This window comes from Lathamus discolor, chromosome 3 (genome assembly GCF_037157495.1).
Source record: "Lathamus discolor isolate bLatDis1 chromosome 3, bLatDis1.hap1, whole genome shotgun sequence".
Taxonomy (NCBI): Eukaryota; Metazoa; Chordata; class Aves; order Psittaciformes; family Psittacidae; genus Lathamus; species Lathamus discolor.
In genome coordinates this window covers 11,995,502-12,013,391 of record NC_088886.1, presented here as the reverse complement: position 1 = coordinate 12,013,391, position 17,890 = coordinate 11,995,502, and the positions used below count along the sequence as shown (strand labels likewise).

Below are 17,890 nucleotides of genomic sequence, written 5' to 3'. Positions count from 1 at the left end.
CAGCAGGTTGACGGTAAAATGTTGCTAAATGGAATGGCATGTGTCCCAAGTGTGCTGGCCACCACGGGAGCCAGACACATGGGAAGTGACTCTTGTCTTTATTCTATCCCTGGAGGTAGTTCCAGTTTCCTTTATTTACTAATGTTCTCCCTATTTCCCTTGACCTCATTTCCTCCGGCTTTTTGGAAGCAACTATGCAATTATCATTCACTTTGGGTTGACCCTTGGCCGCCTTATCCCTGGTTGCTGCTGCTCCAAGAGGCTTTCCTGAATTCTCAAATGCAAAATCCTCGCTTACGGCCAAAACCTCTCTTTTTTGAGATAGGAGCTGCATCTTCAGCGCTACGCTGTGTGTCAGGATTTGTCCTGAGAGCGCACTTGGCAGGGAGAGCACGGAGTTTAAAGTCTGTCACAGCTGAGCTTTGATCAGCGCTGGGAGATATTGCAGAGGCTAAAGCTCCCTCTCTTACCAATGCACCCCAGCCTTGTTAATAAATGTATATTTAACAATGTCTGGAGCGTATGAAGTGATAATAACTAAATCAATACCTCCCACATTGATTGTCCAGGATCCCTACAGCGTGACGCACGCAGCGGTGCGGTAATTTTCCAGCTAACTAGCACCCTGATCTACAGCCCTCCTATTGATTGGCCATTGTATCAGGCAGCCTCTGAGCATTATTGCTTATACCTCTATTCAGCCTCCTTTTCTGATTCATTCGTTTATTACTGGACAGGTACGATTATCTGGGAGACTTTCCGAAATGGGCTGATGGGGGTCAGCCATTTAGGCTTCTATAAACAAGCCATTTTCTATCTCCTCTGGTTGTTGCAGTGGCAATTTTTTCCTTTTCAAGCTTTGACTGTTACTGGGGTGGGCTTGGGGATGAATATGCCTTTGCTTGGACCTGTTTGAGGAATCAACTTTTCCCTTGCTGAGCCGCCTGCCCTTCAGCGGGCAGATAGCTCCACAGATAGTAAGAAGAGAATTCAGCAATGGTTGAGGCTCTCCACCTGCTTTTAGCAGAAGCCACACTCACTGCCTTTACACCTCCAGTGCCCTTACTCGTGCTGGAAGAAGTGGAGTCCAGAAAGTCAAATTCAGCTGCAGCCTTCATCCAGCATCAGCTTGTTGACGGGCCAGACTGGAAGGGAAGCAATTTTCTCATTCAAGAATGCTCTTCAAGCTATAAATAAATAGTTCTATTTCTTCCTGGGACAAAACTAACACCTTTTAGAGTTTCTTTGAAAACACTAACAACTCTTCCTTGAGGGTGAGAACCCAAGCTGGGATGTGGTAATAATTTATCCCAGTGAGTAGGAGCAAGTGGGTGGTTCACAGCAGGGAGCACTGTCTGGTACTGAAGCTCTTTCATTTCACTCCAAAGAATATTTATGGATATGCAGACTTGAATCCACAGTGTCTCTGTCCCCAGGCAATCCTCACCCACTGGTCTGTCATGGGACATGTGCGTTCCTTTGCCTTTTTTGCGGTTTTAAAATCGTTACCATTTCACAGCAACTGTCACTTGCAATGAATCTCCTGATGAAGATCTTCCCACAGTTAACTCGTGCAGAGAGCGTCTGATGCGTGCAAAGGCAGGAGTGAACTTGGAGGAGCTCTGTAACACTGGTACTTAACCAGACGCACTCCTGCAGCTGCGGTTTCTTCTGAAGTGTCATAATTAGACAATCACTCAAGGTTTTTAACTAGTGCTGTTTCCAGAGCCTTGGGAGAAGCCAGCAGTCACCTCAAGGGAGATACCTCAGGTTCTTCCCTGCGTGCTGGCAATAAGTGACTAATGAACAAAGGAGTGAATGTATGCATGCAGTAGGAGTACTGAGACTGCAGCTCACTTTATTGGTCGCAGTGATTCCACTAGACCTATGTTTTAGCCACCTGTTGATGAATCATTCTCTAAAAAGGCAGAACATGTAGGTGCCACTGTGGGTTATGCTGTGATTGATGCAGCTCCCGGTGGTGAGCGTACTTTGCAGGTTCTTCTGAGCTGGGTCAGCTTGGACAGGCCTGAAGTTCACTGACTTACATGAAAATTGCTGGTTTGATTTTTCATGAGAGTGAAAGCTTTAATGTCAATACAATGCTCTAAACCTTTTCTGGGGAATGCTTGAGGATCCCTCCCTGTCTGCACTGCAGAAATAGGGATTTTGCAGCATGCTGGAGTGACACATCCTTGTCTACATTGTTGCCTGCATCTCATTTGCTAAGCGTTGCTGTCTGCCCTTGCTTTTAGGTTGGCAAGTTGCTCTTTTCACCAGCCTTGCAGAACCATGAAAATACACTTGTCTGCCCTCAGCACAGCACCTGTGTGACAAAAGAGATAATGCTGCCCATCAAAAATGACCCTAGGAAATGGGAAAGCAGAGATTGTAAAGCTGCTTTTATAGCCACCCCTTTGGCACTGTGTCCATTGCTTTGTTTTTTTCTTTTTTTCAGTATTGAAGCCTAAAAAGCTAGGAGTTCCTGTAATATAAAAGCATTGTGTTATCTTGTGTAATGAGCTGATTTTGTGTTTTAGAAGGTTGATGGCCAGCAAAGACATTTATTCTCTATGGGGAAGAGCAGCTCCTATTGTCTACAGAAAGTTGTCTCACCAGCTTTAGAGCAATATACAGAACTTTGTCCGGAGTATTTGGTCCTAGAGGAATCTCTTAAGGGAGATAAGAGGCAAAGAATGAACAAACCTGTTCCTTAAATATCTGTGTTTTGCGGAAATTTGCTCTCTGTGAAGCTGGCAACCCCAGCACCGTTGTGTTCTGTCATGATGCGTTTGGAAGTGTTTAGTAGGACACCTCAGAGAGTTCACACTGGGCTTTCCAGGAATTCTTCTGCACCCCAAGTTGGATGTATTAGTTGGGATGTTGCCATTTCCTGTGCGGTACCTGTTATGGGATCCATTTCTCCCCAAACTCTTACCAGTCTTGTGTGCTCAGTGATGCTCACTCTCCATCATCTTTTGCAGAATTACAGAAGACTCGGCAGTGACAACATTTGAAGCGTTAAAGGCTCGTGTCCGTGAGTTAGAAAGGCAGCTTTCCCGTGGGGACCGCTATAAATGTCTCATTTGCATGGTGAGTAGCGCTCCACTTGTGGTAATGAATCAGAAATGCCTTGGTATCTTTGCTAAGGAGGAGAGAGGCTTTTCTCCTTTTTTTGGTAGAGTGGGGGAACTCACCTTTGTCCCTCTACACCAATCAGCCTTTTATATGAAGGTGCTGGGTCATTTTAGCAATTGAAATTTCTATATGCATTACACTGTTTTGCTGGTATTTGTAGCTGTCCATCTGTATGAGGGGTAGAAAAGCCACAACTTGAGACAACTTACAGCCTTCCTATACAAAACTCCCAGATAACAGCGTCCCCTTCCTGCATGTACAGATTTACATCCATAGGAGAGAGCATAATCTGTGATTTGAGACTCATAATGTGATTTGGAAACAAGAATGTTGCCTGAGTGTTTAAAAGTTGTTGATGTCCTTGCTTGCTCTGCGGTGATTCTGTGGCCTTCTTAAAGAAGAGCAGCAGCTCCCTCTGATGGTGTGAGCCTGTAGAGCTTCGCATCTCCTGTTAGGTTTTTACCCTGCTGATAGGAGGAGAAAATTCTGCTTGGTGGAGGCTCCCTCAGCAACTTCAGCTTGATGCATGGTGCTCTCTCCCCCAGCTCACGGCTTGTAGGTATGGGGGCGCAGTCTGTGTGTCTCAGGTTAAGCAGCTTGCTGCTGATTTCCAGAGGTTTATTCACAATCATAGAAAATACTCAGGAGATGGCCTGCCCACTGATGTTGCAGCAGCACTCTTAGGATGCGGTTAAACTGTTCCTGCCAAATTTAGAGTTGTGGTAAGGATTAATCTTACCCTGTCACTGGTTTTTGTATGCTCTGTGACCTTCTGATGAGAGTGATGGCAGGCGGCTACAGCAACTTCAGATGCTCCTGCGATAACTGTGCTGAGCCAGGTCACCACTTGAGTGGATTGTGGGCTTCCAGCAGGAGTTCTGGGAAGTCAGGGACTGCAGGAGACTTTCTGCCTCTACTAGACAAACATTACAAAAATACAAACATATTGCACAAGCTTACTTTTTTTAATACAAAATAGAAGGCAGTGTTATCCACACAGAAGGACATTGTGATGGGGTTGGGAGCAAAGGATCAGTAGATCCCTGCTGTGGCAATAATCTCTTTGCTTCTTCTCTTCAGGACTCCTACACAATGCCCCTGACTTCCATTCAGTGCTGGCATGTGCACTGTGAAGAATGCTGGCTGCGGACTCTGGTGAGGCTCTTGGCTACTTTCTTGTTGTCTTACAGGCTTTTTCCTCTCTTCTGGGATACTTTATTTTAAATCACCACAGGGAAAGGTGTTTTTGCTTTATTTTAAACTGAGTGCCGTGCATGCAGACTTCCCAAGCCTTGCAGTGCAAAACCCCATTCTAGCTTTGGCTTGAGTGAGTTTCATTGGAGTCATCATGACCAGAGTGCAGCCCTGCCCCTTGCTTGCTCCTCTGCTGCCGTGGGGACAGCCATTGCTCATGTAAGAGCTCTATGCTGGGGACAACCTTGTCTTACAGTAGTTTCCTCTGGGACAGCCATGCAGAAAGGTAAAGCTGTGAGAATGGAGGCCAAATCCACTGAGATTTCATGGAATGGGTAGCTTCTGAGAAACCTAATATTCCCCCTGAAGCAAAGGGAATCATCTTCAGGATACAAGATATGAAAGGGAGCTTTTATGAATACGAATCTGTATTTTTCAGACTATTTGAAATAGCACTGTGCAGTTTTCAGGTGTATGCCATTCTGTTTCGAAGACTGGGGACTGCCTTGAACATTGAATAGGTGACTCAGTGCAGTAGTAATTTACACATGTATTAAAGGAGATCAGGTTAAAATTTAAGGCATTATTAAATGAAGTGTTTTCCTTTCCTGTGTTAGAACTGGGGCCTTTATAATCAGCCCTTAATGTCCCCTGCGCAGCTGATTTTCAAGCTTTCATTTTGCCCAGGCTGGGGAGTGGAAAATAGTCAGTTACGCTTTCTACGTCTCCTGTTAGCAAGATGATACAGTGCTGGGTTGCAAAAAAATGCAAGGAAATGCCACTCCTAAAAACTGTTCCTGTAAGGCATTACAAAATCTACTTTATAGAACACGTTGTGTGCTTGGAATTACGATTAAGCTGATCATACTCCTTTAAATCCTGCCTTTTAAAAGTCTTGTCCAAGAAAAGTTACCAGGATGGTGAAGTGCCTGTGGGCTTGAGTACTAATAGCAACTCAATAACTTGGCTATCCCGTGGGCTGTATTTTATAGCTCTTCAGCTACACCCCGTCACTATTTAGATTATACAAGCTTTTGTAAACATTTTAGCAGCATGTTATAAAAGACACATATGTGGGTACATAGCTGGGAGGTGTTTGGATGAATGCGTGCTCTGCCACCCTTGCTAAATGAAGAGTAATCTTGTCCTTTAGCGGTGCTATAGTAGAGGATAGAACACTGATTTCTATTTCATTTTCTTTACTCTGAAGTCTTTGTCCTCTCTTCTTCCCACCAGCCTCAAGTCATCTTCTAAATCTGTGGCACCAATTTCAGGTTGTTCTTAGGCGCAGCAGCAACTTAGTTCAACTTCAGTCAGGCGCCTTTGTTTCTTGTACTGTGGTTACTGCTGCTCGTGGGGATGGGGAAATCCCATTCCAGGTACTCAGTGATTAGCGTTTACCCGTGCAGGTGGGGAGCCATCTCCTCTAGAATTCCCTGCGGAATGTGGGGATGGAGCTGGCTGTGTGCTCTCCGCACACAGCTCTTCTGCCGACCAGGCAGGCAGGATGGGAATAGTCCAGCAAGACATCATATTAGGACTTGGCACTTGCATAGGGGAAGCAATTAATAAGTGGCTACTCATGTGTTCCCCAGCCCCAGCCTCTCCCTGCAGCCCCCAATTTATTAAAGCAGGCCTTTTCACAAGGCATGCTTGCACTCCCTCTCCCGTCTCAAAAAAAATCTCCCGGCCTGTGTTCGCATGTTTCTAATGTAACCATTAAAATGTAGCCCGAAGACAGCAATAAAAACCCTGGAACGCCTTGGTGCTTTTGTGTCTTGATCAAAGTCAATGTGTGTAATCTCGTTAAGACTGCCCTCCTTCCCCCCTCCTTGTTTTTATGAATTTAATGGCATACAGCAGCTGGGCTCGGTGTTTAATGCTCACCAACCTGCATTGTTCTAATTAAGGTATCTCCTTTTATTTCGGGCACAAAAGAGACTCTTGTGTTTTTTAACAAGCGAGGAGCTGTGGGATAGTGTGTGTAATAATCGCCGCTGTTACCTTTCCCTGGGTATAAAGCTGGCTCCCCAGCGGGGGCAGGAGGAGGGAGCCTGCGCGTGCAGCACACATGGAAGGACTTGGCCAGGGAAAAGGGGCAACGATTTTCTTCTGTTGTGCAATAAACAATTTGTTGGAGTTAATAGGAGCTGGGGCGGGTGGGTTGTGTCGGGCTTCCGGCCCCTTTTGAACATTCTGGAGATCTGCCATCCCTGCTGGTGAAAAGTCCCCTTTCTCCTGTGCGCCTGTGGTTTATGTGCCCAGCCAAGATCTAATGTTAAATTAGAGTGTGAGTGCGTCTGAGAGAGAGAGAGAGGGAGGGAGGACCGTGTATTGAACAAGGCCCTGGAATTGGAGGCTTGGAGTGCCTGGGAGCGCTTTTAAACCTCTGCAGGGTATTGAAGACAGGGTGAAATTTGATGTGCACCTCTGTCTATAGACCAGAGGAGGTGAAGTGGGTTTTAAAAGGCTTAAACATTTTCTAGGATACAATGCTACAAGGATCTGAGCATCTCTGGTATCCCCTGACTTCAGTGGTGTCTAGGGCACTGACGAGGATTGGATCTTTAGAGCACTTGGGCTTTCTGAAGATGAAGCTTTTGGACTTTGGGCTCTTGATGTCCAGTTCCAGATTATAACTGTTCTGTTGCTAAGGGAGAAGGATAGATGTATTTAACCACTGACTCTACAAATGTTTGCTGGGCTCTCTAGCTTTGGCACCCTTATATTAGAGCTGAGTGCATCAAACTGGCTTCAAGCTGTGGAGACGAAACATTCATCAGAGGAGACTCCATCTCTGTCTCCTGTTGGTGTGTTTGATTAACATGAAGGAAAGGCTAGGGCTGCAGAAAGGGACCCTGGAGATGGCTTAAGAGAACCGAGATCATGGTGCTCACTGAGTTAGCCAGCACCTCAGTGCCAATAGGAGCTGCTTGGCTAGACAGTCCTCCTCAGGGCTGTGGAGAAAGGGAGGAACCATCCCTTCAGCCAGAATCAGGACGTGACGAGTTTAATGGTTTTCTCTCCTTCCACTTGCTATGTGAGCAGAACTGTTCTCCCTTGAGGGCTTTGGTCCAGGGGCCACAGGTTAAAGATGCGCTGTACACTGTATACGCTGTGGGCAGCTCTGTAGTTGTAGGCAAAACAGAGAATGGAGGCAAGCAGAGGGATACAAGAAGGTGTTGCTTGATGCCACGTAATCGTGCCTAGGTTCCCAGCAAATCCTGTTGGCTGGGTTTGTCTGCTGGTTTTGTATTGCTGTGTCAAATCTCACCAGTGAGCTTGCTACTCCCTGCTTGCTGGTTGTCTGCGGCACTCAGCACAGTGATGTTTTTCATTCATCCTTCCTGCCTGCAGAGGTCTAGTTGACATCTTCAAGTAACACGGAAACTGGGATATAAGCCTGGAATGACTTCCATGTGATCCCTTTTGGAAAGTCCTGAAAACATGTGCAGGCTCTTCCAAGACAGGAGAGGGAATGGTGCTGCAGGAGGGAAGCTCAGCCTGGGCAGCAGGAGGTGGGATTCATTTCCCTGGATGTCAGCCCCCCTAGCAGCAGGTGTCTGTCCTCTGTGGGTTGTTGGACTGCACCCCTGAGTCACTGGGTGATAGGGGAATGAATCTCTCTCTGATAGTGGTTTATCCACCTCTTCTCCATCCTTCCCCATTAACTTGAGAGGGGCCTTCAGCTACTGGTGGCTGAGATTCATACTTTCCTTCTCCTGGGAAGAGTGCTCTGACAGTAGACATTGGCAATCTGCTGCAGTGCTTTGCTGGAGAGGTTTGAAGCCTCTATCCTTGGAGGTGTGTGAGAACAGATTTGTTGCATGTCCGTCAGCAGTAATTCAGGTTGAGGTGATCTTGCTAGGGAATGGGTCAGTGAGTTCTTGATGTCCCTCTGAGCTATAGGTCTGTGATCTCCCAAACCCTGATGTCCTTCCTTATGAAGTGAATAGCATTCAAAGCTAAGTCAATGATGGAGCTGTTGGTGGGTGCAAGCAGGCAGGGGCTAAAAGAGGGCAGGTTTATTTGGGCAGATGCCATTTGCTGAGTTTCCCCCATCACCTGTACTGGATCCAGCATTTCCTGTGTGTATTTGCTGACCGCAGGCTTATGCTTGCCTGTCTTGGGCCTATTTGAAAATGGCAACTGAAAGAGCAGGAAAATACCACTTCTAAAAAGCCTTCTTCACAGAGAATGTGCTTCCAGGGGATCTGTCAATAGATGTGTATGGTCTGCAGTTGACACATTTATATCTTTGGTAGATTACTACATTCTTAGCCTTGTCACTTTTTCTAGGCTATAATAATGTATGTCCCATGCGGGCTGGAGTAGGTTTGTAAGAACAGTGCAGATACAGAGCAATCTTTCTGGGGGATTCCTTAGTGCTTCCAGCAACATAGGGACCTTTGGGTCAGCAGCTGCATGGGCAGTGCCGTGCTTGATCCTTCACTATGTTTCTATCTGCTATGAGGTTATCCAGTTATTTATTAACACACTTCAGCTTTGGCCTCCCCACAACCTGTGGGGGTGATCGGCACCCTTTGGGGGGGGTCTTTGTGATAAAGATTGCTCTCCTGGTTGCTTTAACCCTGATGACCGGTGGGAACCCCACAATGGCAGTGAATGGCTGCTTCTCTGGGAATTAGCATTTGCAGAGAAGCATCTGCCGCTTCGTGTGGAGACAGGCGAGGGAGAGGGGCTGTTGCCTCTGTTGGGAATTGGATCTTGGAGTTCAGTTCTCCTCCTAGCAGAAGCTGGCTCTTTGTTTGGGTCTCTCCTGTCACCTCTTAGAGGCCCTGTCACATTTTAGAGGTTTTGCTACCTCTAAACTAGGCAAGCTTTAAGCCTAGGTTTGATGGTAGCACTGTGTAGGCAAAGTTGCTCCGTGTGTGTCTCTTTATTCTCTGTGCCTGGTAGTAGATTCAGCTTGGAAACGGCCCATTTTTAGGACCCACAGGACAGCAGGAAGTGCCTAAATCCTTCCTTTTGAGTTTTCTTGTTTTAGCCGGTTTATAGCAGACGTCACACCATTTCTTTGTTTTTAAGAGGCAACTTTAAGACAAAATCCTCCAATCCTTCCTGGCACCATCTGAGCCCTAACGACTTCTCAACATCTCAGCTCTCGTTAATGTATTTTTCAAACTAGGACCCCAAGTGATTAGCCTGTATTGTGGATCAACCACTTGCCAAATTTTAATTAAGAAAGGAGGAGAAAAAATAAACTCCATCCTGGTTTCCAGCCCCTTTGCATTGCTTTGTAGCAGCCCTGGAGCAAACTTCTTGCAGCAGAGTTTTATAAACCCCTCAAAACTGGGGTTTATAATGGAAAAGCTGAGGTGGCCTTTACTCTAGCACACGCAGCTATAACACATCAAGGCTTTTCCATGAAGCCATGATGAAAGGAGCAGAAGGACCTGGAAAAAAAAAGAAGAAAGAAAGAAATGGCCGACAGGTGGGACTTATTATTCCACAGCATTTTTATTTCAAGGGAAAAGTTTAGTAACCCCAGCTGGCAGGTGAGCAGTGGGGGAGCAAAAGCTTTTTCATTGTGCCTGTGCCAGCATGTGTGTGTGTACAAGCTTATGTGCCTCTCTACAAGACAGGAGAGCTTAAACGCTCGTGCCAATAAATGTTGCACACCTACACTGAAAAGTCAGATGTAAGGAACGAGGTTCTAAGCCATTTCAGTGTAAAAAGGACTAAAAAAAATCAGGACTTAGTTCTCAATTTAACACACATGCTTATGTGTGCAGGGGATGACAGGTTTATTTAAAAGGGGGGGGGAAGAGAAAAGAAAAAGGCTTCCCCAAGGGTCCAAAGTCATTATTTTTGCTTGAACTGTTTAATACCACGCATAAGTACTAGGGAGACCCGGAGACCCGAGCCCAGCATGCCACGTGCAGTCAGCCTGCGCAGCGTTCGGGCCAGGCTGCTGAAGAGCGCTAGGATGCCATTGTTCCCTCCAGTGTTCCCAGGCTTCAGAGCTCGAGAAGAGCTGCTCTTCCCACGTACAGGTGAAGCAACATCCACCACTGCCCTAAATCAGTCTGTGAGCATGAAGCTTCTGCAGAAAATGGGTCAGGCTACACGTGGTTGGGTTCTGCTTTCTGGCATGGACATGGCCCTGGCTGCACATGTGCAGCTCTCAGCCTTAGGTGGGAGAGTGGGTCTCCCTGCAGCTGTCAGCATGTGATGTGGAAAGCAAACCTCCAGGACAGAGATCCAGGGGTCTGGCAGGGCAGATCCACTCATCTTCCCTTCCCTGTGGTGTGATGGAATTGCACACCTGATCTTACTTTGCCATGGAAGAGAGAGCAAAGCTGCAGTGGTTTAATCAGGCTTGTTCTGCCATCCTGTGGGCTGGGTGCGGAGGACTTGTGCTTATAGCGACCACCTGCACAGCCTTTGGAGAGACCTGAGCAGAGTGGCTTTCCAGGAATCTGCCCTTCCAGAATTTCCCACAAGGAAGTCTCTCGCCTGTGTTAGCGAGGTTGCCCTTGCAACAGCCCACGTACGTGTGCCTGCGGCTGGCTTAGTCCACCTCCAAACCCCAGAAGGGAGCACGAGCTGCAGTGAGATGGCAGCACTGAGGTTTGGTTTTAGAAGAAATTAACTCAAGGTAGGGGCTCCTCCCCACACACCAACAGACAAACATCTCCAGCTTCAGCAGAGCTAAAAGGGAATAACTACTGAAATGCTGTGCAGCGTTGCACAGGAGCACTGAGGAACAGGAGGGCAGCAAGCATCCTCTGAGGCATTTGGTGGGTCAGGGGACTGGTCTTGCAGAAGGCACCTCTCTCCCTGTGCATTTCCAGAGGAGAGGCTCCAGCTGCTTGGCTGGATGTTTTGCTGCCTCTTGCCATTAAGCTATGCCTGTCTAGGGAAGGAGAGCATGGACACAGATGTGTGCAGGAGTCACATCTGGAATGTCCCCATGCACACTTCTTGTCAGGGCTCGCACAGGCAGCTGCCCACTGCTGCCCCTTTGACAACAGGGTGTGAATTAACTCCTCAGCACCTCCCTGACACTTCCCCTGACCCTTCAGCCACAAAGATGATCTGAAGAGGCCAGCCAGATGCTACAGGCACCTCTGAGGACCTGGGGACTCCATGGCAATGTAGGCCTGAGCAGGGAGTCAGTTGAAACAGGTTGTTGTGTGACATTTGAATCCAGATCAGTGAGCCCCTCCTGGGCAGTGTTGCTATGTAGCCTGAGCCACAATGGTTTTAAATGTGGCAGAAGGGGCAGATGTGTAGGTTTTTCTGTCCTACCTGTTGAAACTGCTGCAGGAAGTTTTTACTGGGACATTGAGGGATATAAAGCTTGTCCTTATTTAATGCAGCTTTGGATCTCCAATCCAAAGCTCTGGACTTAAGCAGGGGCAAAGGGGCTTGTTATATAAACAGGCTCTGTTAAAGTCCGGTGCAGTCAGTTTTCAGTTTCATCAGGCTTTTAAGCCTTTCTTTCCCACTGTGGTTTGTGCTTGCTCTTCCCAGAATCCAGCACTCAGTGAAGACTGGTGCCTGGGGTTGCCCAGTGCATTGCGCAGGCACAGTGAGAGGCTTCCTGCCCCAGAACGCTGGAAATCTAAATTGGCACAGTAGTTAGAGGATGGGATAGGTCCCAGACAGCTGGAAGGATGTGCCCATAGGCATCAGCAGCACAGCGAGGTGCACCATCCAGGTCACCAGTGCTCTGTCATTCACCCTGAGAGTGATGTCAGAGGTGTCTTGGGTGTCTGTTACATGTTTAATTCAACTGTAGTTCCACAGGGCTTTATGCGTGGCTATTTTAGATCTTGGGTGCAAGTGCCTGTGGTTCCAACATGTGTCAGGGCAGCAGCTCAGCCACGAGCAGGAAAGGGTTTCAAATGAGCCTGATTGCTCGGAAGTCCAAAGCTTGAGGAGCAGCAAGCATGCAAAGTCCATGTCTACCAGGAATAATGGGAGCAGGGTTCAAGGCCGGCTGGTCTGCAGGGGCTTTTTGATAGTACTCAGTAGTGCAGAGCAAACGTGACTTGCATCTCTTTGGAGCTGCATCCTTGTGAATTACTTGCACCTGTTTAAATTCTCTGTTCCTGGGATTTTCCCCTCCAGATTCTCCTGAATCCGAGAAGCTTCCAGGGGAGAAAGCCCCTGTCCGGTCTGCAGGTGTTGTCACAGAGCAGAGAGGACCCTTCCTAAAGATGCTTGCCTTTTGTAAGCAGTGGTGCTAGGGAGGTACCCAAGTGCAGGTAGCAGCGCCAAAGCAGCATGGCAGATACGGTCCTGCCCTGCCACTCCGTCCATGACCTGCAAGCTGCCCACTCACTGCCGCAGGTACTGGAACAAGCCCTGCTAAGGAAGAGCAGCAGCAGCACTGAACTGAATGGCTTCAGTTCTGCCAGCTAGCCCCCTGCAAGCTCTCTCACAGCATGCTGCATCCCTGTCAGCTCGCTCGTCACACCAAGCACTGGGTGTTAGCTGCTGGGAGGGCCTGTGTGACAGCAGTGAGCAAAACTTGGGGTGCTCAGACAGAGCCTGCGCTCGGGTGTGCGCAGAGGGAGGTTGTGTTGATGCTGTGGTCAGTGTTGAAAGCCAGGACATCCCAGTTTCCTGTGCTGGTGCTGTAGATGGGAGGCTGCCTTGCAGCAGAGCCATCTTTCTGTCATTTTTCTCATCAGCTGTCTGTCACATCTGCCAATCTAATGATGACCGGCTTAGGTTGACCCCGATTCTGAGGCTTATTAACACTCTTTTGCTGTCAGGCTCGGTGACAGATGGCACATCAGCCCTTGGTTTATTTCATGTCGTGTTCATGTCGGCCGCCCATTTCCTCACCCAGCTCACATCACAGCTTGATGGTTGTAGCTCACCTTGGCAGGGCACTCATCTCCAGAGCATCTCTGAGCTGAGAGGGGACAGGATGGGGTTCCCTTCATGCCAGCAGCTCTGGGTTTGAGGCAGTCCCCTGGTGTGCTGCCCTGAAAGGGATGGTCTATCCCCACCATGTACTACTTCCATCTGGGTTGGGTTTCTGCCTGCTCAGTGACCTGAATTGGCTCAGTGAGGGCTATAGGGAAGCAAGGGAAGCAGAAAGGAGCAGCTCTCCCAGAAGCCAGCGGTGACAGCGCAGCAGGACACGGGGCTCAGGAGGGTCCATCTGCAAAGACTCCTCTCCCAGGGTTCTTGTGCCTGGGACTGCACTGGGATGAGGGGCTTGCAGGGTAGGGAAGAAAAGCACTGGGGCTTCTCCTTCTCACAGCTTGTACCTGCTATTGGGAGGACATGGTCCTCTTGGAGGGGAAGTGGAATGGCCTCACTGCTCCTGTGCTGCTCCCCCTGAGGTCCCAGGCCAAGGGCAGGGTCATGCAGGTTGTCCTCCTTCACTCTCTCACACCGTTCATCTCATCTGCCGGTTGCAGGGTGCCAAGAAGCTCTGTCCCCAGTGCAACACCATCACGTCTCCCGGAGACCTTCGGCGCATCTACTTATGAAGGACCCAGCGGGAGGGCAGGCCCCAGCTACTCGGCTCAGCTCATCCATCACACCAAGGGGGAGAGGAACGACAGCAACAAAAAAAAAGACGTTTTAAAATTCAGAGAAGACGAAAGATTGCAAACGAAGCAGAGACTCCAGGCACGGACTCGAGGATACAGGAGCAGTGGGCCCGCGTGTTGAGACCTCCTTCAGCACCCGCAGCGGGCAAAACCAAACCCTTTGTTGTGAAGCCCCTTTTTTAAGTACCAGTATTCCCCATCACCCGTCCCCTGGAGCTGGCTTTGCATCGCGGATGGCTCGTGAGCCCTCCTTTGGACTGTGTTGTTGACCACTCTGCCCCCAGGAGACCTGGGGACAAGGGACCCTTGCCAGGAAGATGTTAAATAACCTGTAACTTGTGTTCTTCGTTCAGTTTCGTTCTGGTTTTGTTTTCATTTGGTTCGGTTTGGGTTTTGGTTTGGTTCCGTTTTGGTTTTTTGTGGTGTTCTAGTGATAAAACAGAAAGTTTAAAGGAAAAAGAAAAACCCCACACCCAGGCAGAAATGAAGCACATGTAATATAGATTATATATGTTTACAATGTTGTGTATAAATGGGATAGACTCAAACATTACATACTAATAAGTTTCCCTTTCTGGGTTTTGGTTTTTTTTTTGGGTTGTATTTTTTTTAAAGAAGAAGAAAAAAAAAAGATGAGCAGAGAACATTAAACCCATATTTTTCTTGGTTCAGCAAAGTTTTGGCATTAAAGTCATTAGTTTAAACAAAGTATATATATACATATATATAATATAAATGGTTTAATGTTCTGTGGTGTATATTTCCTCATTCAGATATGAAGTTAACAGCTTTTAGTAATGGCTGTAGCATTGCCCATAACTTACAGAACTTATGGGGAGTAGAGGAGGTGGATTTTTGTCATTAGTTGTAGCTAATGGGGCTATTTATAATAGAATCGTTATCCCCGGAAAGACACGGCTTTTAACTCCTCGCCAGGGGACCGGGCAGGGCGGCGGGATCTGGCTCAGCCCTCTTTGCCTTTCCCAGCTGGAGAAGGAGCAAACGGTGCAAAGCTGGAGCCCCTCGTGCCTCCTCCAAGGCCGTAGCCCCTGCCCCTGCCTGGCTTTGCTTTGCTGCTCCCAGGGCCAAGGCAGGATGCTGGGAAGCGGTGGGCACAGGGAGGGATGGAGGGGTCTGAGCGATGGCTCTGCTGGTGGCTTGGCTGGGAGAGGCTCGGCCGGTCCCTACGGTGCCCTGGCAGCCAGCGCTGCAGAGCCAGCCCCTGGCTTCTCACAGGTCTCTCCTCCTGCAGCCTGTGTTTGCGAAGGGGGTTTTGGCACTAAGGTGAGAGCCAGCCCTGCCCAGTCCCCAGGGCTTCCCAGCTGAGATGCTTCCAGCTGGGGCCAGAGGTTCCCTGCAGCCCCCGGTTCTTCCATGCGGTCCCTCATGCTTGTCCCTGTGTCCCCTATCCTCAGCCTTAACCAAAGCTGCCGTCTGGCCTGTTGTTTTGTTGGGTTTTGTTTTATTTCCAGGACCCAGGAGACAGATTCTCACCCATTTCCCAAGGTGAACGCATGCCCTGTGTGCTGCCTGCTCCCAGCCCCAGCTCCCCGGGCAGCCATGGGGTGCCAGCTCCCCAAAGCCAGAAGACAGGGAGATGGAGAAGCTCATCTCCCCCACTCCCGCTGGGTCTTTCCAAGCAGATCCCACCTGGCAGCACAACGTGGCTGGGGCATTTGAAGACAGTCTGAAGCCAGCAGTGGATGAGGGGTTTGGAGCTGGGCACTGCTGGGCTGATGTGTTTCCAGAGAGGGAAGGGATGGGGAGGTAGGATGCCTGGAGTGATAGTCCCATTGCCACTTCTCTGCCCTGAGCTTGGTGCTGTTTTGCAGGGAGCAACTGCTGCCCTTGGCATCTCCCAAGTGATTCCAGAAGGATCCCACTGCACCCAAACCAAATTGAAGGAGCTGTATTTATGAACATCTCAGCAAAAGGCAGCAGTTCCCAACTGAGATGCATCTCCTGGGCGGCCACACTCACAGCAGCACGGTGGCCTCTGAGACCAGAGCTGCAGCTTCCCCTCCTTGGGGAGCGCCTGGGGACCAGAGGAAGCCGGGGCACCCCTATAGGGTCCTGCCTCCCCATGGGCAGGGGAAGGGGCTGCAGCAATGGGTAACCCTCCAGCACTGGGGATGGGGAAGGGCAGGGACAGAGAACTTGGGTCTGGGTTTATAAAGGTGGGAGGGAAGCTTGAGGGGGGTATGGCTGGGCTGTGAGTGCTGGATTTGGAGAGGGTGCAGTGGGTTTGAGAGGCAGGATACCCCATCCTAACCCTTCACTGGGAATAGGCCCCGGGAGGGAGCCAGCCTTTCTGGCGGGTGTTGTGGACCGGCCGTGTGCTCTATGTACGTATGTGTAAAGCCACATGTAACTCGTCATTGGTTCTTGGTTTGGGGGGTTATATTTTTGTTGCTTTCTTTGGTTTCATTGTAAAGCCATCCCCTGTTTTCAAGGCGGGGGCTGCAGGGGGAAGGCTGGGGAGAGAGGTTGGTCCCAGGCATCCGCCGCTTCCCCTCTTCTGGAATGAGTTGAAACGATTTAAAAAGGAAAAGAAGACCTATTGGAGTTACCTATCTTTGCCCAAAGAATCCCAGTTGCACAAAGCGATATTCCAGTGTGTCGATGATTGTGTGTCAGTGTATATTATACAAAAAGGTACTTGTCGCTCCCGTTTGTAAACTACATTTGACATTAATTAAACAAGTATAAATCTTCTCGGGCGCTTTCTGCCTTTCTGTGTTTCCCTTTGCAGGCGGGAGGCAGCCGAGGAGACACAAGCCCTGGGTGTTGGCAGTATCGCAAAGGAGAGCCCCAGTCCTGTTTGGGATGCAGGGACAGATGCAGGGGCAGAACCCCCTCCAGACCCCGCCATGGATGGTGCCCCCCCACCATAGTGCCAGGAGGGCAGGGTGAAGGGCACACCTCAGGGGACACCGCAGTAATGAAGTCTCATCAGCTGCATTAGCTGGGGGCCGGAGGCACCCAGCCCCAACAGATCTATACGTCCTGCATTAGGGGCCACCGCCGCGGTATAGGGTTACCCCCAACAACAGGCACTGGGAGGCTGCAGGGACGGGGCTGGCGCCGACGCTTTTGGTTTACAAACATTCAGCAGATGGGTCGATGGGGTGTTTTGACCCCAACCCCCCCACCATGGCTGCGTCCACAGGGATGGGGTGCTGGGGGTCCCCTGGAGCGGGACATCAGGGACCCATTCCCATCTGCAGTGGGAAGGATGGGGAAAGGGGTGGATGTGGCCGCTGCTTTGGCTGGCAGGGAGCAAGCAGAGCATGGGAGGCCTGAGCGCAGGGTGAGGGGCAGGAACCCACCCTCCTCCCCTCCACCCGCCCCACAGCAGGCTGCTAATATTTTATTTAGGGTATCTTTAGGAAGCGGAGGCCCGTGATGTATCGGAGGTATTGAGAAAATGCTAATGTGTAATAGCGTGTGTCAGGGGCCTCGTTCATCACCCGGCACCGCCTTCTGGGGGATCCATATCTAATTAACAGTAATGAATGAGGGGGCCCACCTAATGACAGCCCGCCAGTTTGTTATGGAAATGAGGCAATCCCATTAGGCAAAACACTTAATTAAACAAACTGCGCCGAGTGGAGGCCGGAGCAGGATGGGCCCAGGCCCTATGGGGGAACTGGGAGCGGGGGGAGCGGCGTGGTATCCAGCCCCCCATCTGCCGGGTGGGGGGACACAGAGGCTTCCGCAGCCCCATAGTGCCCATGGTGAACCCAGCAGCAGCAGGCTTGGGGAGCCGAGGGGGACCCACTGGTGGGGGGTCCAGCTGGGGAGGTGGCAGCAGGGAGGTTTACATCCCCCCCCCCCCGCCTCGTCTCTCTGCACATTGATGGGCACAGAGGCGGCAGAGGCCAAACACAGATTTCCAATCACATGCGTGTACTTGGCTCCTGCTCTATTGACATTGAAGCAAGAAGGGCTCAAGGTTAATTCCTTATCAATACCCTATTGTCAGCTCATTCATCACCCAGGGAGGGCAGGGGCTG

At 49.6% G+C, this 17,890-nt stretch overlaps 1 protein-coding gene across 8 annotated transcripts in view; it reads left to right on the top strand.

Annotated features, from left to right (window-relative positions):
- The window catches only part of RNF220 (ring finger protein 220), a 223,677-nt gene extending 207,088 nt beyond the window's left edge, over positions 1-16,589 (top strand). For 7 of the 8 annotated variants that reach the window (XM_065673524.1, XM_065673519.1, XM_065673522.1 and 4 more), the window contains 3 exons: positions 2,985-3,093; positions 4,219-4,293; positions 13,740-16,589. In XM_065673524.1, the coding sequence (XP_065529596.1) occupies positions 2,985-3,093; positions 4,219-4,293; positions 13,740-13,811 (256 nt within the window). In that variant the 3' untranslated portion in view covers positions 13,812-16,589. Of the gene's footprint in view, positions 1-2,984; positions 3,094-4,218; positions 4,294-5,568; positions 6,093-13,739 lie in introns of those variants that run through there. The other variant, XM_065673521.1, reaches the window with a different exon arrangement.
- The last annotated feature ends 1,301 nt before the right edge of the window (positions 16,590-17,890 follow it).